Here is a 27,358-nt window from a genome sequence, read left to right on the forward strand (position 1 = left end):
TGATTTAATCTAATTCGCCTTAATGGTTATCAATTTGACTGAAAGTTTGCATAAGCGATCTATTCATAGAGTCCTAAAAACTGAACGATCGAGATGTCAATATGTGGTTGAAAAGTGGGTCCTACAAATGATCTCTTAACCAGAAATGATATACCTCATATAAATTTAAAAACTAAACGGTCGAGATCCAAATATCTTATCAAAAAGTTGCCAAAGAGGTTGGCACGTATCAATTGCCAAAGAGGTAATTTCTCTACGTTGATTCTTTTTCGGTAACAGTTCTTAAATTAGAAAGAAAACTTATTGTTCATCATGGCCCTGCCTACTCGACGGGGTGGGGATGGAAATGCCAATCCCTTTCCTACGGGCCTACCCCACTCGTTGTGAATCCCTTAATTTTCTTTTTTATAAAATTGTTTACCTTCATGCATTTTCTAATAATTTTTTTTTTTTTAAATTTATTGGATCAGATGAAACTATGCCAGCAGTTTTGTGCTTCGCTACCCTATTATGAGGACTGTAAGCTCTAATGAATTTACTTTCATCATTCAAGCCGTATATTTCTTCTATCTCAATTTATTCTTGGTCTACTTTTTTTTTTTTAATTAAATAAGGGATGAGACGATATTAGCTCATTAGAAGTAGATGATTTAGGGAGCAAGTCTCACCCTCAAACCTGAAGGTGAAGGGTCTACCACACTCTGGGAGACCACCGCTCGTCCCTTTATTTATTTTTTTATTAATAGAAAATTAAAATACAAAATAGAGAAGGGAAGATAAAAGCCAAACTCCAAAAGTACATACATGAGAAAGAAATAAAAGATGGAAAAAATAAAATTCCATCTTTGGAACAGAGAAAAAAAGAAGAAGAAATAAACTCCAGGTATATGGAGTTTTCTTCTGCAGCCAGTACCTTGGTATATGAGTTTCTTCACGATGAGTTGAGTGAGCGATTCCCCACATGTAACAGTCTACGAGTTCCTCCTTGATCCTAAGGTGTGGTGTTATATTCCAGTCCTTCGTTAAGTTGGATCATTTTTTGTGGGAACCGTTTACTTTTATGGTGGATTAGATCCCATGCCAAGTGTAAGGTAAAAAGAACCCTAGTGTTGTCGATTCTCAAGTGTGGATTAGTTTGGGATTGGTTTATTTTTACAAAAATCTGCTGCTTTTATCTTGTATTTGTATATTTTTTTTTGTTTATAAAATTGTGTGTTTCAAATGAAAAGAAAAAAGAGAACACAATTTACAAATAGAAGTTGAAGAAGATGCTAAAACATCAATTTACTATGGAGGAAAAGTCAGAGAATTAAGTATATTAAGAGGCGACACATTGATCCTTACACTTGCATCTTAAACTCTATGCAAATAAATATTGTATCTTCTTAAATTCCACTTGATGCTTATAATTTGAGCTTAAATAAAATCTCTGAGACGCATGCTTTTATATGCAGTTGCATTTCATAGTCTTCATTTGTTTACATGAAGGGTTTTTTCCGATGCCTGTCTTTTTTATATGAGCAAGAGCTCATTTCTGGGTAAAACATGAACTTATTGGTAAGCATAAACAACTTAGTTCACACATTTATTATTACACCCCTACTTAATTTCACATATTCCTTGTCATCGAAAAAAAAAAATTCACATATTCGTATTACAGCACAAAGATAACACGAAATACAGACTCTAATTATGGAACAAGAACAAGGTAAAAGGCTTCCTGTGACGCTAATAGGTGAAAGCCGAGTCTTGAATGAGACATAACCACATCTGTTGGCCATTTTGCAGTTTTTCATTTATTTAACCCGACCAAATTTCAACTGACCAGCCAAGTGAGCCAGTGAATAGAACACTTAACCTGAAAAACCCGGATCCCACAACATTTGCTGTAGAGCAATGAAACATATTATCAGAGACAAAGGAAGGATGGAGTCCTCTTTCTCCTTGGCCAGTAAAGATGAAGAATCCTATATCTATTTTGAAGAAGATGAAGCCTTTCACTAGGTGAGGTGAGGACCAGTTGAAGAAGCTGAACATTTAAAGTTTTAAACAGATGAAAAAAATCCAAAAACAAAGCATACAACCATCATGCAATCCTAACAAAGGATCGGTTGTTGAAACAAATTCATCTTGACAAAAATAAGTTCTTGTTGGATCTGCTGCTGTTAGAACACAACAATATTAGGCCTTTTGCGGTTAATGCTCTCAATGGTGAATCGACCATTCGATATCGCTATTTTTCGGCGGATTGGAAGAAAAGTAACGAAACCCCCGATGCCTACTAAATAACCTCCCTTGACTTTCTGAAGAATAAAGCCCTTTACCTTTCTATTCCTTTGCCAAATCTTGTTCAGTTCCATCCAAGCTCGCCTCTGTCTGAATCTTCGTGGAAGAAGAAGATGCGGTTCACCAGCCACTACATCTGTGGATCCCACCAAAGACTGAAACCTGGCGGCTGCTCGCTCTTTGATCTTTGATTCACCAGCCACTACATCGATGAAGAATCTCTCCAACATCTGCTCTTTGATCACTGATTCACCGGCCACTCCCCCCTTAGAAATGTATCCCACCTTAGTCTTAAACCTGATGGCTCGGTTTGGCACTCCTGTAGTCTCATCTTGCATGCAAATTCTGGGGGTCCCAAGTCCTGCATCTACCAAGAACTTATCTTCCCTTAAGCGTACAACTTCAGCTTCTAAGGCATTCCCACTAGATAACTTAAAACTGGAATTAGATCTTGGAAATAATTGATTCATATAAATGCTCATCATAGGCTTTTTTCTTTCCTCCTCGTTCCGTCTTCGAACTACGCCTTCATGCATCACATTTTCCTTGGCTTTTGTGCCAACTTCTTGAGGGCTACAAGATGAGAAATATATGATAAGGATCAGTGCACAATGTAGCATTATTTCTTATTAACTACAGGGGTCCTAGCCCCTTATACAATTAGTCCATATATCAGAAGGAATTTAAAGAAGAAGAAAAAAGCGAGAATATATGATCATGTTCCAAACCATACAAATTTTTAAATCTTAAATGATGCGACAACATTTCATTTATATCAAGAAGCCGCTGTTTTATGTGCCACATCAGTTAGTATCCGAAAGTTGGGATAAGAGTTGATGCCTGCAAGAGTACTAACTCAAAAAAGGACGCAAATGTAAAGTAACCAAGAATTTAATTACTTGTAAAGTTTTTCAAGAACTGTCTTGAAGCGTTTGATATAATCACCAGCTAGCTCCTCTACCTTTTCCCCATTTTGATAGAAATGATACATTGGCTGCAAAGAAAACATGCACGCAAAAATTAAACAAATCTTCTATTTTCCAGAAGAAAGCAAAAGCCAAAATATTACTCAGCTTGAACAAGCTAATTTCAACCCGTGGTAAGTATAGGTAGGTTAGCTTTTCTGAATTCAGATTGGTGCAACATACGGCTCAAATTTTAATTGTATATCCTAAAACCAAAGATTAAGCAAAAGAGCACTTAGATATGACATTGCATCCAAACAAAATAAAAAAAAAATAAAAAAGTCTTTTACCAGACTTGAAATGTTCAACGCTCTCATTGAAGACGAATCCTACAGAGAGAGCGAAAATATTGTTAAATATTGAAAAGAAAGAACATCATAACTCTTGTGCAAGCAGGCAGTGTGGGAGATAGCAAATTAAGGCACTAATGAAGAGTACATTTACCAACCACACCGAGTTATCTTATTCATAACACACAGTTTGATCAACTAAACCAATAAGTTATCTTCACCGAGTTATCATAACACACAGTTTTATCAACATAACCCATAAGCTATCCTTACCCTGGAACATATCTGAACAAAAACATTGGGTTCCCTCATACTCCAACTTATACCCAAGTTCGAACAAACAATGATCCAAAGTAACAAAAGATGAGATTACAATGGCATTTACCTTATCATTGTCGTCAAGGACAAAATGAAATGCTTTTACAGGAGGGAATTTGTCCACCAGCCTTTGAATGTACTTAAAGCCTGCAGGAGAAGAGAAGCATATATAATAAACCAGATACCTTGGTTTACAAAATATATCATGAATGTAAAAGTAGTTAGGAGAGAACTCACTGAAGTCATTAGTGCCATAGAAGCAGCAGACTGCTTGCAAAGATGTATCTAAATCCAAAAACAATTTTATCAGTGCTTAAACATTTCAATCACCAAAGTAATTTTAGGGAAATTACTTACCTCGAATATTGCCTCGAATTTTATCGAATGTCAAAACCCCTGAGTGTCCGGAAATGGGTTGCAATGGAACCACTGAGGAGGAGAGGCCATCGACGGCTAAAGTGGAGAATTGGGAGGTTGGGATTGAGGCTTTGTAACATGATCTTCCAACAAGCAGCTTACGAATGCCAACCAAAACCCTCGAAGCCATTTCCCTCTCACTCTCTCTCGCTCGCTCGCTTCGATCTCTTCCCCGCCGTCGACGGCTCTGCTTTTAACTTTTAATGGAAATATGAAATGGGCCGATTCAATCACTGGGCCTGCTAATCCATCCATCCATTCATCATAGACTCGGGGTATCATTTCATGTAAACCAACAACCCAATAGGTGTGTTTTAAAAAGTATTTTAGTCTGCATGGGTGTGTGTGTTGGTTCTATTGACGTGTTCCACTTAGAGATGGCAAAAATCCCCATCGGGTAGGGTACCCATCGGGTATTCGACCCTAACGGGGAGAAATTCTGGGGAAATCGGGTAACGGGGATGGGGATCCCCAGTATTCGAATTCTGAAATCAGGTACGGGGCGGGGATGATATTTTGATCCCCATCCCCATACCCACCCAATAAGAATTATCTGAAATATATATAGGGTTTAGGGTTTAGAATTATCATCCCCATCCCCTAAACCCTAAATAAGAATTATCAAAATATATTTTTGATATTATTTATAAATAAATATTTATGTAAACTTCATCTTTTTGTCAATATTTAAATTCTGTTAATAAATATGTTCAAAAAAATGAAGATTCTTTTAATAAAAAATCTTTATCAACATGTCAATTTTTCTTGATTGAAATAAGAAATTTATTTGAATTCAAAAAAAAAAAAAATTATTTTATTTTGATGTTTGATTTTAACTTCATATTTTACAATCCATAATTATTTGTATGAATTTTTATATAATAAATTAGTAATATTATTAACGGGGATTGGGGCTGGTACAGGGACCTAATCCCCAATGGGGACCGGGACCGGGAATCCCCAATATCTTATTACGGGGATTGGGGCGGATAAGGGGATGAGAAATGAAGTCGGGTATGGGGATGATAATTTAATCCCCTTACCCTACCCTCCCCATTGCCATCCCTACTTCCACTCGAAAAAAAAAAAGTATTTTAGTATTTCGTATCTTTAAAATGGATTCCTTAATTCCAATTAAAAAAAGAAAACATAGATTCCTTAAATTTTTCGTACTTTTACATTTTTTTCTTCGTATTTTAATCATGACAAATTATATATACACATGTCTATTTTCTTAATACACATCCATAAAGTTTTTTGCCACATTTTTCCTGATCATTCCTCTGTGGAAGCAAGAGCTGTAACAGGATGAAAAACATGGACAGAGTCATTTGTGTCATCTCTCCTGGTTTACAATATTGCATAGTCTGTCGCAGTCGGCACAGTGGAAGAAATAGGGGACTTGTATGTAGAGGCAGAATCTGATCGCAGATATGTACCCACGCCGGTGCCACTTTTGTAAGATGATCTGTTTCTTCTTTCCTGAAAGAAATGGGTATCAAATACACGCGTCTCCGCCACAAATTCAAGGTAGTCATCGGTGATGTTGGTCATGCTTCCTTCTCGACTGCTTCTCTCTCTGTTCGGTTCCCTTGCATGATTCATTCATTGATTCTAGTGTAATACATCAATTTTATACACTGTGGAATACGAATTTACAGATTCTTGAAATTTATTAGCAGCTAACTTCAATGTTGTAGCAGCCTTATTACATCTCTACTCTCTCTTCATCAAACAACAATAATAAACCAATTAAGATGGCCATTGCCCAGAATTGAACAAATTATACTATATACTAATTTAAGACCAAGTGCACAACATCCATACTTTCTCTCAGGAGTAATTCTTTTATATATTGTCACGGACTATCACGTGATATTGTCATGTAGTGGTCCGAGCCAATAATATCACTCGAATTTAATAGAGACCATTGCAAGGGTGAAAAAAAAAATTAAATTAAGAGAACCAATCAGCAACAAGTACATGTCATATAAATCAATGATATTAACTCAGATCACCACATGTACCATGATTTGGGACCTTATAATAAGTTTTCATGTCTCACAGTCACACACTTAAACGGATGTTCCACAAATTTTGTAAATGACACTCTATATTGGTCTAGAGGATCAATGCTCTTTTTACTAGGAGAGAATTTTAAGAACAGTACATGAACTTAAGGCCACTCCGAATTTTGGTGCCCAACGTTTATATAACCCAAAATAAGTACATGAACTTTTAATCCCGACCCAGTTTTCATACATGCCGTCACTAACACCGTTAACACCTATGCCTTATTAATATGCCACGTGGCATAGGTGTTAACGGTGTTAGTGACGGCATGTATGAAAACTGGGTCGGGATTAAAAGTTCATGTACTTATTTTGGGTTATATAAAAGTTAGGCACCAAAATTCGGAGTGGCCTTAAGTTCATGCACTGTTCTTAAAAATTTCCCTTTTACTAGTGAAAATTCAACCGTCAACCAATTATATTTTTCACTAGTACGTGCTGGGCTCCATTTTAGAGAGTTTTCAGTTTTATCAGGAGCGAGTCAAAACGGATGGTGGCAGCTTAATCTCATTCGAGAGTCTCTTTGTAAAGAACTGCTGTGCTGTTACATAGGCCTCGCAACAACTAGTCCCCTGCATGTTGAACTATATGACCATGTGCCCTGAAGTATCTCTTTGAAAAGCCAGCCCTCACGAGGTGTACAACAAGGTGGCAGATGTTACTCTCAGAGTTCCATCTGTATTAGGTTGTTTACTACCCCCAAAACAAAAAGTACCACATTGTATATGTAACCCAGAAGCTCCAAATGAGAAAGGTAAAGGGCAAGCGGGCTAAAGCCTCATTCCTATGAAATTTCACTAGAAGAAAATTAATGCAATGAAGGGACACTTTCCGGGGTTTTGATTCTACATCACCTTATTATTGTATTCCATGATTTGGTTCTACATTTCTTTAAGTCAACTTTGTCGTTCCCTCTAACCAAATTCAAGGTGAGAATTCAACATGAGGCCAAATCATTACATGAAGAAAACTTCTTGCTTTGGATGACTAATGCGCTAATTAGCATTCAGCATGAATTATCTCCAGTGGACCGATTTCATTATCAAAAATCTTTTAATGGGATTATGAATGGGCTTCCCGGCCAATTTCCATAACGATATCTCTCCATCTTTTTTTTTTTTTTTGAACGCGGGGGGTGTCAGTCCATTGAAGTAAAGTAGGAAACATTACAAGAGATGACTCACCCGGACTCCGGGCAACGACAGAAAGAGTCATGAATGAAAAACCTAAGACAAACCTAGACTAATCAAACATAATGAATCCATGAGATGAAGCTCAAGTGCTGTAAAAACATAGTTCAACACTACTAGAATGGTCCCCGACCAAAGACAAGAGACCATTCCAATTTATTCATGTTCCCATCGACTTCCCCTATTCGAGGGCACCCATGGGAGTGCATTCCTCAGACTCAGAACCTTTGCCAGAAGACATGTGAACCTCCCTATCAGTAAGGGTGGGTGTTCCTGCAGCCAAAACCGAGCTGCCTTCACCAGAGGAAGGATTGTCCACTGCCTTAAAACTCCTCTTCCTGCGAGGTTTTGGATCCTCAGAAATCAGCTTCTTAGGTTTCAAACCCACAGGTTTTGGATTATTCTTACGCCCAGGAGGACGTCCCAATTTAACCTTCTTTGCCGGAGAAACTAAGATAACCCCGTGCTTACTCTTCAGGGCCAATTCAGGTTCAAAACCAAGATCAACGGCCTCCACCTGAGGAGCCTGCTCAACTGTCTTCGTACGCTTAGAATATTGCATGAGGGCCGTAGAGGCCGTTCTCTTCTTCCCACTGAGAGATGGGACCACTGCAGCAGCTTGCATGGGCGCACTGGCCCCCTGAACCGGAGATGGGATTTTGGCCAGTTAGGCCGCCAGAGCGGAGACAGAGAAACCCTGGAGTGAAGTCGACTTTGCCACGGAAGTAAACAGATTAGGCGCTGTGGACTGAGCCAAAACCTCTGCAAGACTAGGAGCAGCAGACCCCACCAAGCTAGGGTTAGGGTTGGCGCCAAAGGAGACCTGCAGCGCTGCCGGAGGGCCACCGCAACCCGACCGCTGATGTTCCATCATACCACAGACCCGGCAGAATCCAACGAGCCTCTCATAGCGAAACCTTACCGTCGCAGATGCCGCAGAGGTGAAATCAAAGGTGGATGGAGGGAAAACCTGTTTCACCGGAGACGACAAAACATGACGGATACGAACCCTAGCCGCCGTGCCCTTACGAATCCCAGCTTTATCCAGATGCACGATCTCCCCTAAGGTAGCGCCAATGAGCGCCACAGCGCCCTCAGTAACTAGGGCCGGCGGTAGACCCATAATCTCCACCCATACTGGAAAAGAAGAGGTCAGCACTTGCGCCGGATCTTTCAAACCATCGAACTCAGCCATAGCCAGCGCCCACTTTCCAAAAAACCACGGCCCTCCCTCAACCGTCCTTTGACGATCCTCTGGGTTTGAAAATTGAAAGACAAATCGGTCCTTGACTGCTCGTGCAGAGAGACGATTGCCAAGCCCCCATAAGGAGGTCATAGTCCCCAAGAAAGCCTTGGGATCAGCCCGACGATTGGCCGTAACGGAGAGCAGTCTCCCCACCGCGAAGTGATGAGAAGACACAGCAGCAGCACCAGCCGGACCAAAGGATGTCCGGCCATCTTCAGAGATCGCCAAAGCGGCTGCCAGACGAGCGGTAACGTGATCAACCATGGTGGAAGAGAGGAGGATGCCAAGAGAAGAAGATGCGAAGAAGCCCTAGCCAGAAACCCTAGCAGAGCAAACCCTAGCACCGTAAAACTCTCCTAAGATTACTATAAGTTGTTGTCAATGTGTACTATATATATCTCTCCATCTTTTGAGATTGCCTAGAACATATATCTTCTTGAAAAGTTGGGAAATTAGGTCAAACTCATCAGTATTAATTAGGGTTAATTACATATAAGTGGATATTTGAATATTTTTAGCCATAAGGCCACCAACGTTTTTTTGTACACATAAGGCCACTAGAATAAAAAATGTGTTAAATTTTGGATATAAAAATTAATATATTTACATAAATGTCACTAGAGTAAAAAGTTAACAATCATCCTCTCTCTCCTCTCCTGTGAGGTCTCCAGCCAACTCCGGCGGGTCTCCGGTCAACTTCCGGCCAACTCCAGCGAGTCTCTGGTCGACCTCTGGCCAATTTCCGGCGAACTCCGGCGACCACAAAAGCTACTGTCACTAATACCAAAAGCTATTGTCGCAAGCAATAAAAACTACTGTGGTGAGATTTTCGACAACCTCCGGCGAGGTCACAAAAGCTACTGTCATCAGCAAACAGTAGCTTGTCACTAGCAACAAAAGTTACTCTGGTGAGATTTCCGGCAACTTCCGGCGAGGTAACAAAAGCTACTATCACTAACAACAAAAGCTACTCCTTACCAAAAAGACCTATGCTCCCTAAAACTAAAAGCTACTATCCCCACCAACAAAAGCTATTGTCACCAACACCAAAAGTTACTCTCACCAGCAACAAACGCTACTCTCACCAGCAACAAAAAACTACTCTCACCAGTAACAGAAAACTACTCTCACGAACAGCAAGAGTTGCTCTCACTAACACTAAAAGCTACTTTCACCAACAATAAAAGTTACTGTCACCAATACTAGCGACCCACTCTCACTAATACTAGAAAGCTACTCCAGTATCAAAAACTACTCTCACCATAAACAAAAGTTACTCTCACCAACGCAAAAAGCTACTATCACCACCGCAAAAAAACTACATTCACCACCAACAAAAGCTACTCTTACCAATGTCAAAAACTACTATCACCACCGCAAAAAGCTACAATCATCACCACCAAAAGTTACTCTCACCAACAACAAAAGATACTATCATCAACATCAAAAACTCTTCTCACCAACAATAAAAAACTACTTTCACCAACTCCGAAAGTTACTCTTACCAACATTGAAAACCGCATTTTAGATAAATAGAGAGAGTTTTGGGGCTTCTTTACTCAAATTGTGAGAACAAATGCATTAAAACAAAGCAGGCCCAACTGCCAACAGAGGCTATCGGAAGTTCAGAACATTAAAACTAGTCTGTGCAGAATCAAAGAGAATCAAAGGGACAGAGGAACTTGACACAAGAAAATGGTAGGCAATATATGAAGGGTTTTACCAGCAGGGTGACAGAAGCACAAAATGAGAAACCAAACAGGCTTTGAATTGATTAAGCTTATCCAGGTCTCAGAGCTAGTACTTTGAATTGATGACTAGTATATGAATTACAGCCACTCGGTAATTCTACGACATCGAATACACATCACAAATTCACTTAAATCTTGAACATCAAACTTAACTATTCCAATCGCTCTAAACAATTTGTAATCATGTAGAGGTTTCTCAATTCTTACAGCAAATCAAACTCAAGAAATTCAGAATCCAAATACTCAGTAAATCAAACTTAAGAATTCCATAAGCTCTGAATGTTCAAAAATCATATAATCCTAGGCTGAATTAGCTCGGAGATGCGATCTGGAAATAGAAGGTAAACCTGAAGCTCGACGACGATGACGAATTAGGGCCGATTGCGCTCAGGCCCGACGACGAAGAACGCGATATGGAATCCGCTCAGGCTGAATTAGAGGACATCGACGACCTCGTATCTCGACGAGGAGCGTAAGGTCGCCGGAGTTGAACGACGCGACGGTACGAAGACGCCGATCAGATCAGATCTACTTCACCTTCATCCTTCTCGCCTTGCGCTGCGGGATCGTGAGATAGCCGGATTGGTGTTAGAGGCGGTGGATTTAAGGACCTCGATGATCCATTTTCCGGCGACGTTATCCTCATGCGCGGAGATGATGAGAATCTACTCCGGCTCGTTTCCGTTCAGGTCCGCTTCGACTGAGAAAGGTAATGGAGATGGAATCGGCGATGGAGTTGAGGAAGGGTGCCGCCGGAGCCAAGCAAGATGGTGAGGAAGGGAGCTGCCGGAGCTGAGCAAGGGTTTTCTCGTCGGGGAGAGAGAGAGAGAGAGAGAGAGAGAGAGAGAGGAGAGAGTGAATTTCTTTCGTTTTGGTGAGAGACTGATCGATGGAGTCAGTTTAATTTCTTCCACGAAGGGCAAAATCGTCAGTAAGGAAATAATTTTAAGATAAAAGTCGTCTTATGTGTACAAAAAAACTTTGGTGGCCTTATGGCTAATTTAAGTTTCAAAATGACACTTGTGTGTAATTTTCTATATTAATTAAGCCAATAAGGCTTATGGTTAAATTTTCAAAAACCCACAATTTACCCTTCTTTGATTATAGTCTCAAAATCTATAATTCAACACATGAAGGATAAAATAGTAAACATAACAGCAAACTGAATTGAAGAAATTACAAAAAAAAAAAAATCTTACACGTTTTGAATGGCAGTTTCTATTTTTTTTTTTTTTTTGGAGTTGGCAGTTTAAATAAAAAAAATTGCTTATTAAACAAATAAACATTTTCTCAGTTATTGTGCTACTATAATTCTTTAACGCCAATTAACCTGGCGGAATTCAAACCCGTGAGAATTCCACACCTAAAACCTCTTATCAACTCAACCACCAGTGGTGGTTAATTTTTCACCTTTGATCTCGTTTCTTCGCTTTCTGGCTGCCTGGCCCAAAACACCACCTATACTTAGGGGACCTAGCAAATGAGACAATTAGGGGATCTGAAGATGGATTTGGTGAGTTGCCTTTGGTATATTATAGTCCCCATGGAGCACGATTACGGGGTCGAAATGCATCCTCATCCTCATCCTCAGACTCTGAGGAAATCCCATCCCCATCTAAGTATTCAGGTTTCTCATAGACGACGTCCTTGGGTCTAGGACAATCTTCACAGTCCTCCCACTCCCAGTGACCAATACATAAACAATGAGCACACCTCTTCAGCATAGCATATCCTCCCACAGACTTCCCCCTCTTAACACAGCACACCTTTCCAATATGGTGACAACCCCGGCACATTGTCTCAAAGCAACGGCCAATTTTAGCGCCTTCAGGAATATATTTTAGGAATGGGCAGGTTACATTAAGGTGATCATACTCGCCACAACAGGCACAACCCGTTAATTTCCTTCTACGTGACACTACAAAATTGAAAAAAAAAAAAAAACATTAAGTAAAATAATGATGACAATAATAATACCACTTTCAAATTTGGCATTCTTTACCAAGGATCATGTGTGCATTCTTTACCCATTATCTTTCTCAAGGCTATGCAATAAGCAGTGTGCATTACAATTTGCAGGCAACAACTGAAGGATCATTCAGTTCATTTTAAACATATTTCTGAGCCACTCAACAAAAATTAAAAGAGAGTTCACAAAAAGCTAAAAAGAAAGGGAATGGAGGGTAAATCTGTTAAAGCAAACAAACAAGAAAACAATAGAATAATATGAAAATAAAGGAATGACATTTTAATGGTGCAAATGTGCAAATATCACCTATTTAATCAAAAACAGGCACTACTTATTTTCGCTCAAAACACAATGAGAAGCTTAATTAAGCAAATTTCATGCATCCATACTTAAATAAACAAATAACAAACCTGGAATATCTATGCCCAAAAAGTCATCACGGGCAGTTTCTAGATGATCCTTTGATTCTTTCCCCTTGCTACCTGTTTTGACGTTACACTGGTGTTAGATACACAAACAAAAGGAAGTAATGATGAAGAGAAACCCAAAAAACTCGACCTTACGCAAAATTTTAGATGTTTGTTCTTCTCCATCTGGGAGTTATATATATATATATGTGAGAGAGAGAGAGAGACATAAGCCCACTAGGAACCAAAACATAACAAGGCTAGGAAGAGGAAACTCTAGATAACAGAATCAAACTAGGAAACATAACCAACAGAAAAGTAGGAAATAACTGTTCTAGGCCTAACAACACCTAGAATGGGGGCTAAAAGCCCAAAAGAAAAGCAGAGAAAGAAAACTAACTACTATTCTAGGCCTAACAACACCTAGAATATCATCAAGTACAGCCTCATGAACTCAAGACTCAGGAGGAACATGCAATTCATTTTAAACATACTTCTAAGCCTCTTCAAAGCCTAAAAAGAAAACAAAGAAAGAGTCGAGAAAAAGCTTCGAAGAAAGAGAATGGGGGGGGGGGGGGTAATTTTTTTAATAGTAAACAAACAAAAATAGAGAAAACAATCTCAAAATACAATGAGAAGCATAGTTAAGCAAATTCCATGCATCCTTCCATAAACAAATAACAAACCTGACACATCCTCTCCCAAATAGTCATCACCTTTAATGTCTCCAGAACCCTCTGATTCTTGCCCCTTGCTACCTGAGGTTACACTGGTGTTAGATACACAAACAAAAGAAAGTGATGATGAAGACACCCAAAAGACTCAATACGTACTGCTGCAAAATTTTGGATGTTTCCATCGGGGAGTTCTAGAGGACAAACTAGGAAACATATATATAAGACACAAAAACAACAACTAACTTTCAAGAATACCAAAAGATGGATGCATACAAAGAATTCCTCTCAGAACTACAGTTTTAATATAAAGCTGCAAAATAATTCCTATCTAAACCTTAAATTCTAATACAACGCTTGATTACGATACAGTTTCAATAAAAAAAGATAACTTCCAAAACAAAATTAAATTTAAATTCTAAACTCACACAAAATACTGAAAATTCAGAGATCGATAATCTTCCTTCCTCAGAAATACTACAAGCATACCATGAGTCTTGCTCTTGTCGCCCAGATTCAGATTCGCAATCTCACGCTCCGAGGCCTCAACTTGTTTTTGTCTAAAATAGCGCGATAAAAGTAACATTGTACCTCGATCACCAAATAAATATCCCGTACTGCAAGACAAAATTAAAATTTTCATAAGGAGCGTGAAGACTCACTCCTCCTTGTTGATCTTGATGGTAAAACCAGCCCTCGCCTTTCTCCTCTGCTTCGTCCTCTTCCTCCTTGTCGGAGCCATATATCCTTTGATTCTAATTGTGTTTATTTCATCTTTTGTTCTTTTTTTGTGTGTGAAAAAATATATTTAGAGTTTGTTTTTTATTAATTGATAATTTTTGTTCTTATCTTTTAATACCTCAAAAAAAAAAAAAAAAAACTTCAAAAACAGTTTGAGAGAAATTCTTCCACGTTCAAGGAAGAACAACTCCCATGTTCATTGCTTTATTTTTTAAATTACGATTTTATCCTTTATATATGAAATTAATTATTGTTAGAGCCTTAATAAATCAAGGGCAATTGCAAGGTTTTTGAAAATTTCACCATAAGCACTATTTGCTTAATTAATACTGATAGACACATAAAATATATAAATTAAAAAAATAAAAAACACCAATTGACACACGCTAAGAGTGGATGCAGGAATGACAACAAAAGAATAAAGTGATAAAGGAATTGTTGAGGTAAGGCAGTACGTAAAAATAGCTGTGTGCGGAAGGACTGCGCTCACGACTATTCATAAGCTAACTTGGTGTCAATTCAACTACAGCTTACAAACTTCTCTTAGTGCAGTCCTTGTCTTACTCCTAACCATCTTCTGAGTACTTATACTGTATAGTTATATTGCATAAAGTGATAAAACTCTCAACCTCACTAAGAAACATATACATTTTTAGATTTCTTACCTATCTACTATACATCTTTTTTCCTTTTTTCTGAAAGAGGGTTAGCTAGCTAGAACCTAGCTAGTTGAATCAGAAAATAAAAATAAAAACGTTAATAAAGATTATTGAAAAAGCTATTAACCTTAAACTGCAAAATGACATTCTGGAGTATCAATAACCGCTTTCCTAAAGATTCATGTCTCATCTTAATCATAAAAGGAAGAGGTCAATTTTGTTTAGGGTGTACATAAAACAACCATTAAGTGATTGTTAAGGATGTGTACGGGTGCTCGTACAAGATACTTACAGGCTGGGGAAGATGGAAGCTTGCAATATACATCAACCAGCTGCTTTATGATATACATTGCATAAGGATCGATATAATATCCATGGAGAATCCACCACTTATCAAGTTACGAAGGCATGTTCTTCGAAGAGACAGTCGAGGCTCTTTGGATCTTCTAATTCATACCATGTATTCATCAAAATTGCTACTTAAGTTACCAGTAGTTCGATCTAGCTAGCCTCCATCTTTGTGGGAACTCTCTATATGATTGTTCCATGTTAATGCATAATATACACGCACAAAATCTCTTTAAGATCATCTACAAATAAGTTGAATTGAAGTAGGTTGCGGCAGTTCCACTTTAAATCCGAATACATGATTTTATAGGATTATGCTTTGCATATATGAGTGCTTTAAAGCTAACCGGTAACTAACCATTTGTTTAGATCGGTCACACGAATTATATTGATCACATAATCTGAACTGTCTATTTTTAAGTCGCTTTTTAATTTTTATACATCATTCTCAAAAATTATATAAGAAAAAGTAAAACATATACAATAGCAATCAATGCTAAATGATAAGAGCCAGACATGTGGAAAGGGCGCCTTTGTAATGACCACCTCATGTTTGTAGTAGTCAAAATTGAAAATAAGTTCAATTTTTTTTTTTTTTGTGTTAAAATTGTCAAATTAACTTTTAAGTACTATTACTAATATGCATGAGAATGACATGTAATGTGAGATCAACGTACATATCATTTATAGAAAATCTAAAAAATGAGCGATTTGTATATTTGATCCCCACATATATTGTGTGGTGAGCTCAAAAATCGAGTTGGTTCTATGGTAAAACGAAATCCTGCAAAAGTCCTTTGAGCCAAATTAAAGGGATCGGACTTTGAATACCCTATGCAGTATCAACTTGGAAAAAATTTAAGAGTTAAATTATCACGAAGAGATCGTTGAACAACCATAGAATCTATAGTGATAGGAGCTGTCCTCATTGACCAGATAGTCATAGCTCATTGTGATACTTCAAGAGATACAGATTCGGATTTCCAGCACCAAAGACACCCCTACAGGTAAGATTTGCCACTTCAACTGAAGTAAATGATTGTAAAATGTGATTTGATTCACAAATAATTAGAAGCCCTTAATTAAATATATAGCAAAGTCGACCATGGCCCATGAAGCCTCCAATCCATATATAATCTTAGCCAGTAGTCAGTAGTCACAGACTCATATTATATAGATGAATGCAAACTGGCAACACTGTTTGGACATATGACTGAACAATCTCATATAAGATTTCCTCGTTAACAGTTGGCATTGTGGCACATTACATTTAGCTAGGTATAATTTACAATAAGATGTCTTAGCAATTTGAGTTAAACTAATTGGATTGTTTTCTAGTTTTTAGGGTATTGGAGTATTGGGAGACGTGATGATGACCTAGGAGATCCAACAAAACCAATGAACTGCCTCAGAATTGAGGTCAGATTGCCGGGTTACTGTTCCCATACCAAATACTTCTGCCTTGTCTTGATTGAGCAACTCTCCTCTTTTCAAGTTCTCGTGCCCACCTTTGCCAGCTTTCTAATCCATGACTCAATACTTGGTTCCTAGAGATTATTTGGTGTCTTTATTACATCGGTGATGTAGTTTAATACTTTATTAGTTATTACTGCGAAACTCTTAGCTAGGGTTAAGTCAAGAATTCGATTCATTTATAGTGTTTCTGAACTGAAGCCTACACTCAACTAGTCAATTTACGGGGGAGGATTCAGTATACCGACGTGCACTTGCACCGACATAAATGGATGGTTAGATTATATTAAATACACTTTTAGGTTATTAATAAAAATATTACTTATAAATATCAAGGGTTGAGATCATCTTATAAGTGTTTGGTCATTTGCACCGTCGGTGCATAGAATAATTTCCAGTCAATTTACTCGGTGGTGCATTATTGCACTTAAATGTCGTATTATCTACTATTATTAAAAGAAAAGAACTTGCTATCCAAAACTAAAATTTATTATCAATTTAACTTTTATATATTAATTTTTTTTAAAATATAATTAATCAATAGGGATAGTATAGTAAATTGTAAAATAAAAACAAAAGAATAAAAATAAAAGAAATAGTAGAAAACGTGTTAGTTGTATGAAAAGTTTCACCACTATCTTTAATTTCTTTCAAAACACATAGTGAGTGGATCCTACTAATTTCTAATAATTGAAAAATAATTGTACATGATGCATTATCTTAAAAATGATGCATCAACCCTTGAATCTAACTTTTAATTTACAATTAAAGATGTGCGATTTAATGTTTTCATTTCTTGAGAGAGAGAAACGACAATATATTATGATCAAGTTAAATAAATGCTACATGATCGATACTACTTAGGAAGCTCTATCTAACCATGAGAAAATAAACGTGGACAAAAAGAAGACTTACAATTTAACCCTGGAAAAATAGGCTGAAAACAGAATAGACTGATCACAATTGAGACCATTTCATACTAAAATGAGGCATATATAATGTGCAAAGAATAAGCTTAAGAAATATAAGACATGTAAAGTCCTAAAGACTAGTAATGAAAGCCTTCAGCCTCCTTCCTTCAGTTTGTTTTTGTTTTCTGTTTTTTGTTTTTCATTTAGGGTTGCTGTTTTCTTCTTAGAAATTCTATTTCACAGTACTTTTCACCTAAAACTTAGTCGAAATGCTCATTGCCGCCTGTTTCTTTTAACACATACATTTGAAAGTAGACCAACACACTAATATTAAATACATAAAGGAACCGTTTAATTTCCACTCCAAACTCCCATAAATCTTACGTTACATTGGTAAATTGAAGGGGTAGTTTCCATGTAGTATTATATTACTTAGACCCCCACGTTCACTCCCCCTTCCTGCATAGAAAACTATGCTGAGCTGCTGATGAGGCTGCAAATCCCTCAGTTTCCGAACCTGACCATGTTCACTCCCTTCCTTCAAAACTCAGTTACCCTTTCGCTTTCTCAAATTGTATAAATACTTCACCTCCCTCACCCCATACTCTTCCTCGAGCTCTTCTCTGAGCATCTATTCCTTTTTTTCCATTCTCTTTTGGTTATTCCTTTAACATCATTTCACCTATTCGCCATGGATGTCGTTCAAGTTCAACACTGCAAGAAGACAAAGAGAAGCAGGCGTGGCTTCAGTGGCAAATGTGCTGCCCTAGTGAAGGAGCAACGTGCCCGCATTTACATCCTTCGCCGCTGCGCCACCATGCTTCTCTGCTGGTACATTCAAGGAGATGACTAGAAACCCTAACATTCATCATCACTATATTAGTCTCTCTTTTTTGACTTTTTTCGTTATACCTACACTACACTACTACTTCACGAAGGACGCTGTTTCTGATGGTCTGGCTGGTTAATTTTGATGTGTGGGTTATCTTCTACTTGATCCTCTGGAGTACTGCTACTCTTTTTTTTGACCTAATTTGGGGCAAACCCTTAAGGTTTTCGGGGAACAAGAGAGGTTTATGCCAACACTCTTACTTTTTAACCAGCTGTGATTTTCAAGCATGGACACTTGTAGCTTCACATATATGGAGGAGCCTCTGTATCTGAAAGGCTAGGCTTTTGCAGCGTTGCTGCTTCAAGGCTCAAATAGTACTGCTACTGCTGCTATGTATGATTTTTATCTTTGTTGTTTCTCTTACTCGTTTTTCCTTTTCCCCCTCACTTCTTTGGAGTGAAGGGGACAAAATGTTTTCACCCTTGTCAATGTGGGGGTATATAAAGCTTGTATCGGCTGGAATGCCAATGTAATACTAATACAGGCAAGTAATTGCTATGTAATAATTTCTAGTACGTGGCCAAAAACAGAAGAACTTGTAAGTTGTAACTTGGATTATGCAATAATTGGTATCAATAAAATGTTTAATTGTTTGTATCAGAAGAGATACTTGTGTCTGCTAGGTGCACTGCGCCCAACTTTTAACACAGTGCAAAATCCAGTTTAAATATACATACGGTAAGTTCCGTATCTAATTTCGTAGATGAGTCCGGTGCAGTACGATAATATTATGTAGAATTCACTCTGAAGAGAATACTGCTGCCCACCCACCATGGATGAGCTCTAAGAAAGTCGGGACAGCAAACTCAAATAAGATGCAGACAAGCTGAGAATAATCTTAGAAGTTCATCTTATAAGTTTTTCTTATCAGTGTATGTCTATGTCGTTCCAGTTGCACTAAAATAATGTGTGGGAGCTTTAAACTGGCTGACAATATATAGAGGGAATCTAAAGAAGGATTTTCTGTTTCTCATCTGATTTTTATTACCTGTGAGGTTCAAGTTAGTTGGACTTAAATCATCAAATTAGATATCAAACCAAACCCAGTGTAGTTGATCTTGTGCTTATTTAAATCATTCTTAGCAATAATCATACAAAATTTTCCTATTACTAGCTTCTAGTAAGTACTAACTTATTTATTATCAATTCTCTGCCAGTCGGATCTACAGGTCTGCTGTTCTTAGCTTTCTAAGAGATTGCTCTGAAACTTGGTAAACCGAAATTTGCTGAAAGCCTGAAACTGTTAGAAGCATATGCCAGTAAAAGCAAAACATGTTCCTTTTACAAACTACAGTCAAATTACACCAATACAGATCGATTTACATGACTTTTATGAAACACTTTCAGCTGCTACAGATTACAAGATTTAAGATTCTCTATAAGATCACAAGAACATGAAGATGCTATCAGACAAAGTAATAGAATTCATTCACCTGATGAATGAGGAACTTCAAGATGGGAGCTATACTTTGAAATGGTGTCCTTTTACTTCATGGAGCAGAGCACATTGAATCTTCTTTTTTTAGCCATAATCCATTGAATTTTCAAATTGGATGCAATTAGTCAATCCAATCCTTGAAAAGTAACAACATATAAATGGGCACATTTACAGCAGCGATGATTGTGACCATTCGAAATGTCCGGACCAATCTTTGGATTACCAACTTTGTCCAAGATTTACTTGCTCTAGAAAGTGTCTTTGCCATAGGATCAAACGCATCGGCATCGGCATTCACAGAAACCTCTAACTCCTGAGAAATATTCTTTATAGCTGTCGGCCGCATCACAGCAGTACCTCTGCTAAGAAGGAATAAAAACAAAGAAAGCAAGCAATGGATGAATAAAAAGCTAATAAAATTGACTACACATAATAGATCCAACTCCCATCGACTCAACACAACTGATGCACAATTCAATACAGACCTGCACAGCCGTTTACAAAAATAAATGGGATATGCAAATGCAGTGCAGAAGCAAACCTTTCAACTGAGCTTGTCTCACTTATGCAGGTAACAGCAACGTTTAAAATTTTCTTGACAAGTTGCATTGATCCTTCTGCATCCCACATCATCTCATACTCACAGTTTAGATCTTCATCTTTCTCTTTTGGTCTACTTGTAATGCTACTTATTAGTTGTTTGCCAAACACCATTAGATCACTAAAATGATGCCAAAAACTCACACCACCAGTTGGCCAAAGCAGGAGGGCAAGAAGGGTAAAAACAAATAGTGACAGATACCTGACAATTTCAGAAAAGATAAGTAGGAAGTCACAAGTGCTAGCCAATATTATCTGTAAAATCATCACTACTCATCTGTGAAGAGTTACCATATATAAATGTGTAGTTGCACAGGAAGAAAGCACAGTTGAGTTAAGACTGCCTCTTCAGAACTGGCTGTATTTGAAGGTACAAAATTACTAGCAGACAATAACATGAAAGATGGATACACATTTCCCTGCTGCCAGCTTATTGTCCCCACAGTGTGCTGAAAAATAATTCTCAACAATATATCATATGCCCTGATAAGAGTTAGATATGCCAAAACATTGGGTGCTTACCTCCTTCACAGGCCCATATTTTGACTTGTGGACAACATCACACTGATCATGATCATGACCAGATAAAACAAGTACCTGCAAGAAACAAATTATTATTGCAGGTAAAAGGTAACTTTACAGTCCTTTTTCTTTAAATACCTTCTTTCTCAACAATTTTTGCTTATCTCATTACTTCAAAAGCTTAGAAAACTGTATGAACCACATAATTGTCAAACACCACATCTACTTTGGTATGAATGGCAACATTACTGAAACAGTTTCTACAGCTAATACTCAGCTAGAAAAGATGCATAACAAGGACGGAGAGTGACAGAGTGCAGAACCACACATTGCTTACGAAAAAACATCTTACAAATGTCTATGAAAACTATGAGCTCGAAGGATCCGCTTCAAAATAGCTAAATAGCCTGAGCTTTTGGGATAAGGATGGGGACGGCATAGATGGTATCAGACACAGTCATATAGTTTTGGATTCCTTGACCCATGTCTGTCATTCAGGGTGACGAAATGGATAACATGCATCCCAGAGATGAAACAGAACTTACTGGTTGAATGGAGTCCAATAAATAGTTTGAAGATTCCTTGGTAACGTAATTCTGGTACCTGTACAATGTACAGTTGTAATAACTATTCAACCAAACCCTTAACTAACAGCCACCAGATTCCAATTTAACGTAATTTCATGACATCAATAGTCGAAAACACAAGAGAAGACACTTACACTATTTCTTGAATATCAGGAGAATGCACATGAATCCGCTGAACATGCAAGTAAAATAGAAAACTTTACGAGTTAGGTGCTGAGAGTAAACTCAATAATTAGAACCCATTACAATATAGTGACATACCATATGATCACTATTATGCCTTTAAGAAATGCACAAGGATAAACTTTGTTTAAGATTTAAATCAAATGACAATTGTATATTACCTGGTTGATAATTTCTGACTTACGATTGGGACCACAATCTGTTCCATCCTGTCGATATAATGGAATATGGGACAATAAAACCCTTGGATAAGCTTGAACATCTACAGCAATGCAACTAATTAGATGAATTACTTCAACATACTGAGTGCAAAGTTAACATAACTGAGCATAGATTATATATGTACCGAGAGAGACATTCTTCACAAAAGCACGCGTAGAGGAAGCCAGATATCCTTGAGGATTTCCTGCGGATACATGAGATGAATTGATTTAAGTGATCAGTATCAAAACTCAACATTAACCAATTTAAATGCTCCTGCAATCATAGTGAACCATGTTGCACCAAGCATAGATGATGCTGCAGTCTTTGAGATCCAATGCCCCATTAGACGTTTTATATAGGCAAAATTTAATTTTCACGTAGGAATGAAAACAAAATATCGCTGTTCGGGCATTTCAATAAGGGTTAAGAAGCTATTAGGCTGGGGGGACGTGTAAAAGGGTACTTGGGGATTTGGTATAAGAAAAGATAGGAATAGATTAGGAAGTTTGATATTTCCATCAAGGAAACAAGCGCTTTCTGTATTTTCTCTAGGCACCTTCCCTAGAAGAAGCACCTCCCCTCTGCTTTTTCCAAAACCACTCCAGATGCTTTTAAACTTCACCGAAAGCGCTTTAAATTTTTGCCAACCAGTACATTTTAGAACTATGAAATCAAATAATTGTCTGATAGCAAGAAAACCAATTGAGAATGACCTGTCTTGGAAAGAGTTATATGTTTGGCCCGAATTGAAGAAAAGGGTTTAGTCATTACCTAAAAATCAAAACAAAAAAGAAAGGATAGGGGCAGGGGAAACAGCAGTGTTGCTAAGATAATTTCCACCAACACAAACTAAAAAATAAAAAAAAGCAAAAAAAAATATTTTAAAAAAAGTAGAGTTTTTTAATGCATACCATCAATAGCTTGGGAATCAATGGCAATGAACTCCACTTTTCCAACCGTAAATTGATAATTTCGGCTACCAAATTCCTTTTCATATCGTCTGATTGCCTGGTTTACATATAGAAGATACTACTTAATAACGAAACACATAAGATGATTAAGAGACAAACATACCCATCTTGACAAGATTTCGTTGCAACAAATTTCCAAAAGAAATCTACACAGTTCACAAAGTCTTGGAAACCAGATACATGGGGTTGCATTCGGGAAAAAAATTCAGACAGCCTTAAATATATCTTATATTATAAAGATGCTTAACAGAATGACCTTCCAGAAAAATAAAACTACAATAAAATAGTGGTTCTGCATAAGATTTGATAGTGGGAAAGTTATATATCATGAATGGAAAAAAAATAAAAATTAAAAAAACTGCATCTCGGGTTGGTCAAGATGAATTGAATACATGGACTGAAATGTTTCTTCAGGAGAAGGAACTTGATGGAAACTGAAAAAAATGTACGATGCTAAAATTCAAATATGGACTAGGCTACTTCGAAGCTTTTTCATGAGAATGAATTTAGAAAGGTGACACACATTACGTTTGAAATCCAGTGGAATTTTTTCTGTAGTAAACAAGCCTCTTGAACTTTTTCCAATTGTTGACCACACCATTCTTATCCCCAGCCATTCGATTAACTGTTGTCACAACAAGTATATGTCTTGTGGGTGAAGAAAGCGGGAGGAAAGAAGTCAGTACTCTTGCCTTTCTTCTAAAAGGGATTCCAGGATACAGCACCCCCAATCAAATCAGCTCAATGTAGGAATTGCAGCCCTAGTTTTTTTCCCTTGCTAAGTAATTTTAGCAAAGAAACAGTTGTAATATTGAAATAGTGCCACTAACTGACCAGAGACATAGACTATAAACAGCCTTGTCATCTTATTTTTAAGGATTCATTCAGGCATTGACTCCTAATTATTCTGGGGCATTTCTCCTGTGGCCAAAAAATCAACTCGGTTCAAATTATTATCTCACTTGCAACCAAGATGAACTTAAAAGCTGCATTTTTGCCTTGAAAAGTCGCTAATGAATTTGAGAACCCAATCAGCTAGCTAACACCTGCACTAAGCCCTCTCTGAAAGAGAGCTTTAAATTCTCTCTGCCGCAAATTGAAGTTGTTCATATCAACTCTACAGCTTCAGCGACAATATTACAGACTGTACATAGGCTTTCTCCAAGACTTATCGAGTGAATGTCTGGAGCCAGTATTCGACCCCATTTGGCCGATTTTCAGAGCAAATTTCTAGAATTATTCATCGATCCCTTTATAAACCGATGCACATTACTCATTTAAATCTGTCTACTGATACACACAGGTGCAAAAGAAAATGCATTTACTTTACACATATCAAATTTAAATACCTGTGGCCTACGAGAGTGGAGAAACTCATATCCGATGTCATGGTTTCCCGGAATGCGGTAAACCGGTATAGTTGAATGTCGTTCTTGGCTGCTCAGTGAAAAAATATGTTTGAGACGGCTCAACGATTCCTTCCACCTAATTTCCATCCATCAAAAACCGCTTTAGAATTGTTGAATGAAATGAAGGCGAAACAAAGATATGATATAATGCAGAGATAGATTGATGATCGGTTTGGGGAATTTGCAGAGCTGACTTACTCATGATCAGAGAGATAAGGACCGCCGTCGAAATAATCACCTAAGAAGAGAATGACATCGGGATCGAAGGGGAGCACGGAGGAAAGGAAAGCTCGGCGCATGTAGAGGTCGGAGTAGAATTGAACCAATTCGAGAGCGAGAGATTTTGGAGGGAGAGGGAGGGAGGTTCTGTCCGTCAGCTGCGGGTCTGTGAGGACGGCCACCTTGACATAGTCGAGAGATTGAGAGTGATGATGAGGCCATCGACAAGTGGAGAGAGACGGCAGCCGGAAGGCGAGCATTTCGCCGTAGAGGAGCGTTAGCGCCCATATCAGGCACAGTACCGCAGTCAATTCCCAAAGCTTCATCGCTCTTTGGCCTTGGCTTTTACTCCCATCTCTTTCCTTTTTCTCTTCCTATTATAGCACTTTTTTTTTTTTTTTTTTGGTCTGATTCCTATTATAGCACAAACTCGTGTAATTTTTTTTTTTTTCAAAAATGATGCAATAAGTAAATAAATTGAGTGATTTTCACTCGAAAGAAAATTAGATTTTTAATCTAAAAAAAAAAAGTTGAGAGATTGGTTTGGGATGTTTGTGATTCGGGTTAATGTGATTGTTTCACAAGTCGTACAAATGTCACCAAATGTGATTGGCGTTGGTCAAATCCTCGAAGCTGAGATGTGGGGTTTATACCTTGGTTTACAAATTGCTTCGGGAATAGGCATTAAAAATCTTATCGTTGAGTGCGACTCTGAAACTTTGATTAACTTGCTCCATAGTACCAGCTGCGATTTTCACCCTCTTGGAGCTTTTACTTGCAGTTGCAAACTCCTCTTAGATTCTTTTGATGAATCAAGGATTACACACATTTATAGAGAGAAGAATATGCTCGCTGATTGCCTTGCAAAGTTTAGTCTCTCTTTGGACCTCGGATATCATCTTTTTGCTGAAGTGCCGCCTGCTGCCATCTCTTCCATGTTAGATGATCTGAGTGGTACTTCCTGGCCACGTGCTATTTGTATTCGCCCTTTGGGCTAGCTAGCTTTCTTCTTTTTCCTTGTTGCTGGGTTTTTTGCCCCCTTTTCACCAAAAAAAAAAAAAAAATTGGTTAATTTATTTTTTTATTTGTCTAATTTATTAAATGTTGTTAGAGAAATTTTAAATACACACCCCATTCTCACTACACCACCCATTTAATTTATCATTCTAATATTTTACTAAATACACAACCCAAAGTATCTAAAATACCCTTAATCTCAAAAACCATGAAATATTCTATTATTGGACTATATTAAGGCTACTATTTAGCATGATTAGTATAGGTTGGCGTTTTGTAAATGCTCATATTGATTACTTGTGTTAGATATTGGGAAATCCTTAAATATGAACAATTCTTAGGTTCACCCCTAGGGTGAATGAGCATATTCACCCATATTGTCGATTAACATACTTTTATTTTATTTAATAAATTTATAATCCAACGGTCCATATCTTAAATTAGTCTTTAAAGATCATCTCTGTAAAAAATCAATCGAATCAGAAATCGTTTAATTATCTAATTGAATCAAACAAATGGATGGTTCTAACAACACTTACTACTATTATGATGAACCGTCCATGTATTTCATAGAAATGAATAACTGAAAGGTCTTCAATTTGATTGATTTTTTACAAACCTAATCTTTGTATTACGTTATACAAAATGAATGGTTGAATTAGAAAATTATAAAGTTATTATGCGTTAATCGACAATAGGGGTGAATATGCTCATTCGCCCTAGGGGTGAACCTAAGAATTGTTCCTTAAATATTTATTATTGTTCCCTTCAAATCTTTAAACATGAAAATAATAAACAAGATTAAGAACACACACCTCAACGGTGTGTTTGAATGAAGGAAAAAGAGATGATATTTGAATGAAAATAAGCAATTCATAACTTCTTACATGAATTATCTCGTTTGACATTCTATTCTTGGAAATTATGAATTTCTATGTGGAAAGAAATGAATGAATTTATTGTCCGAATTCTTCATTTCAATTTCTATCAACATGTGTAATTTTGAATTTCTTTACACAATTCAAATTCTAAATAGATACAACCAAACAATGAAAATTTCGATACTAATTGATAGAGTGGTTGATTCCATCATTTTAAAATTTCTCAAGAATTTATAATTATCTCATCGAAACACGACGTATTGAAGATTGTTGAACAAGGTCTTAAGAATTCATGTCAATTATTGAGATTGATATGATGAAGTGTGGATAAGAAAGATGTATTGCAGCATCTATGATTTAGAAGAAGAGACGTAAAAAAGAATATAGGCGTGATTCAATTTTTCTTCTTCTAATACGTAGATGTCTGTTATGGACATTTAACCTACCTATAAAATTTGATTTGAAATATAAAATAATAGGGATGTGTATTAAGTAGTTAGGGGTGTGTATTTAAAATTTCTCATGTTGTTATTATGGATGAGTTGTTTGGAATGCTAACATACTTATTGTTCGAAAAATAAAAATATTAAATATACCATGAGGATACATAATCAAGATCATCACTAGTTATGTATATGGTATATACGTACATAATCATAAACTTATTCTCGTCTCCCGAACCTAGCACACCGAGAGCATTCTAGGCATGCTACTGCTC

The 27,358-nt window shown here is 37.3% G+C and overlaps 4 protein-coding genes across 8 annotated transcripts; all 4 read right to left on the minus strand.

The window, feature by feature from the left end:
* Positions 1 to 1,972: 1,972 nt before the first annotated feature.
* Positions 1,973 to 4,459, minus strand: LOC133725574 (uncharacterized). Of its 2 annotated transcripts, XM_062152864.1 has the most exons (6): positions 4,217 to 4,459; positions 4,097 to 4,144; positions 3,927 to 4,006; positions 3,542 to 3,580; positions 3,186 to 3,280; positions 1,973 to 2,859 (listed from the first exon to the last, which is right to left on the minus strand). In XM_062152864.1, the coding sequence occupies exons 1-6, from the start codon at positions 4,404 to 4,406 to the stop codon at positions 2,166 to 2,168; spliced, it is 1,146 nt and encodes a 381-aa protein (XP_062008848.1). In that variant the 5' UTR covers positions 4,407 to 4,459; the 3' UTR covers positions 1,973 to 2,165. The 2 variants fall into 2 exon arrangements, with proteins under 2 accessions (XP_062008848.1, XP_062008849.1); XM_062152865.1 differs by lacking the exon at positions 3,542 to 3,580.
* Positions 4,460 to 8,205: 3,746 nt separating this feature from the next.
* LOC133730980 (uncharacterized) lies at positions 8,206 to 9,048 on the minus strand. Its single transcript, XM_062158469.1, has one exon. It carries the CDS (start codon positions 9,046 to 9,048, stop codon positions 8,206 to 8,208), a length of 843 nt encoding a protein of 280 aa, XP_062014453.1.
* Positions 9,049 to 11,743: 2,695 nt separating this feature from the next.
* Positions 11,744 to 14,435, minus strand: LOC133742175 (uncharacterized). Of its 4 annotated transcripts, XM_062169861.1 has the most exons (5): positions 14,248 to 14,424; positions 14,075 to 14,145; positions 13,598 to 13,669; positions 12,915 to 12,986; positions 11,749 to 12,453 (listed from the first exon to the last, which is right to left on the minus strand). In XM_062169861.1, the coding sequence occupies exons 1-5, from the start codon at positions 14,325 to 14,327 to the stop codon at positions 12,068 to 12,070; spliced, it is 681 nt and encodes a 226-aa protein (XP_062025845.1). In that variant the 5' UTR covers positions 14,328 to 14,424; the 3' UTR covers positions 11,749 to 12,067. The 4 variants fall into 4 exon arrangements, with proteins under 4 accessions (XP_062025857.1, XP_062025851.1, XP_062025845.1 ...); XM_062169873.1 differs by lacking the exon at positions 13,598 to 13,669 and having other exon boundaries at positions 11,744 to 12,453; positions 14,248 to 14,435; XM_062169856.1 differs by having other exon boundaries at positions 11,750 to 12,453; positions 14,075 to 14,384.
* Positions 14,436 to 19,863: 5,428 nt separating this feature from the next.
* On the minus strand, positions 19,864 to 25,118 carry LOC133725575 (uncharacterized protein C630.12). The gene is made up of 11 exons (XM_062152866.1): positions 24,722 to 25,118; positions 24,464 to 24,599; positions 23,055 to 23,151; positions 22,286 to 22,345; positions 22,101 to 22,201; positions 21,891 to 21,928; positions 21,715 to 21,772; positions 21,170 to 21,244; positions 20,939 to 21,096; positions 20,589 to 20,849; positions 19,864 to 20,406 (listed from the first exon to the last, which is right to left on the minus strand). Exons 1-11 carry the CDS (start codon positions 25,066 to 25,068, stop codon positions 20,169 to 20,171), a joined length of 1,569 nt encoding a protein of 522 aa, XP_062008850.1. The 5' UTR covers positions 25,069 to 25,118; the 3' UTR covers positions 19,864 to 20,168.
* Between the last annotated feature and the right edge of the window lie 2,240 nt (positions 25,119 to 27,358).

The sequence above is a fragment of the Rosa rugosa genome, chromosome 1 (genome assembly GCF_958449725.1).
Source record: "Rosa rugosa chromosome 1, drRosRugo1.1, whole genome shotgun sequence".
In the NCBI taxonomy this organism is placed as follows: domain Eukaryota; kingdom Viridiplantae; phylum Streptophyta; class Magnoliopsida; order Rosales; family Rosaceae; genus Rosa; species Rosa rugosa.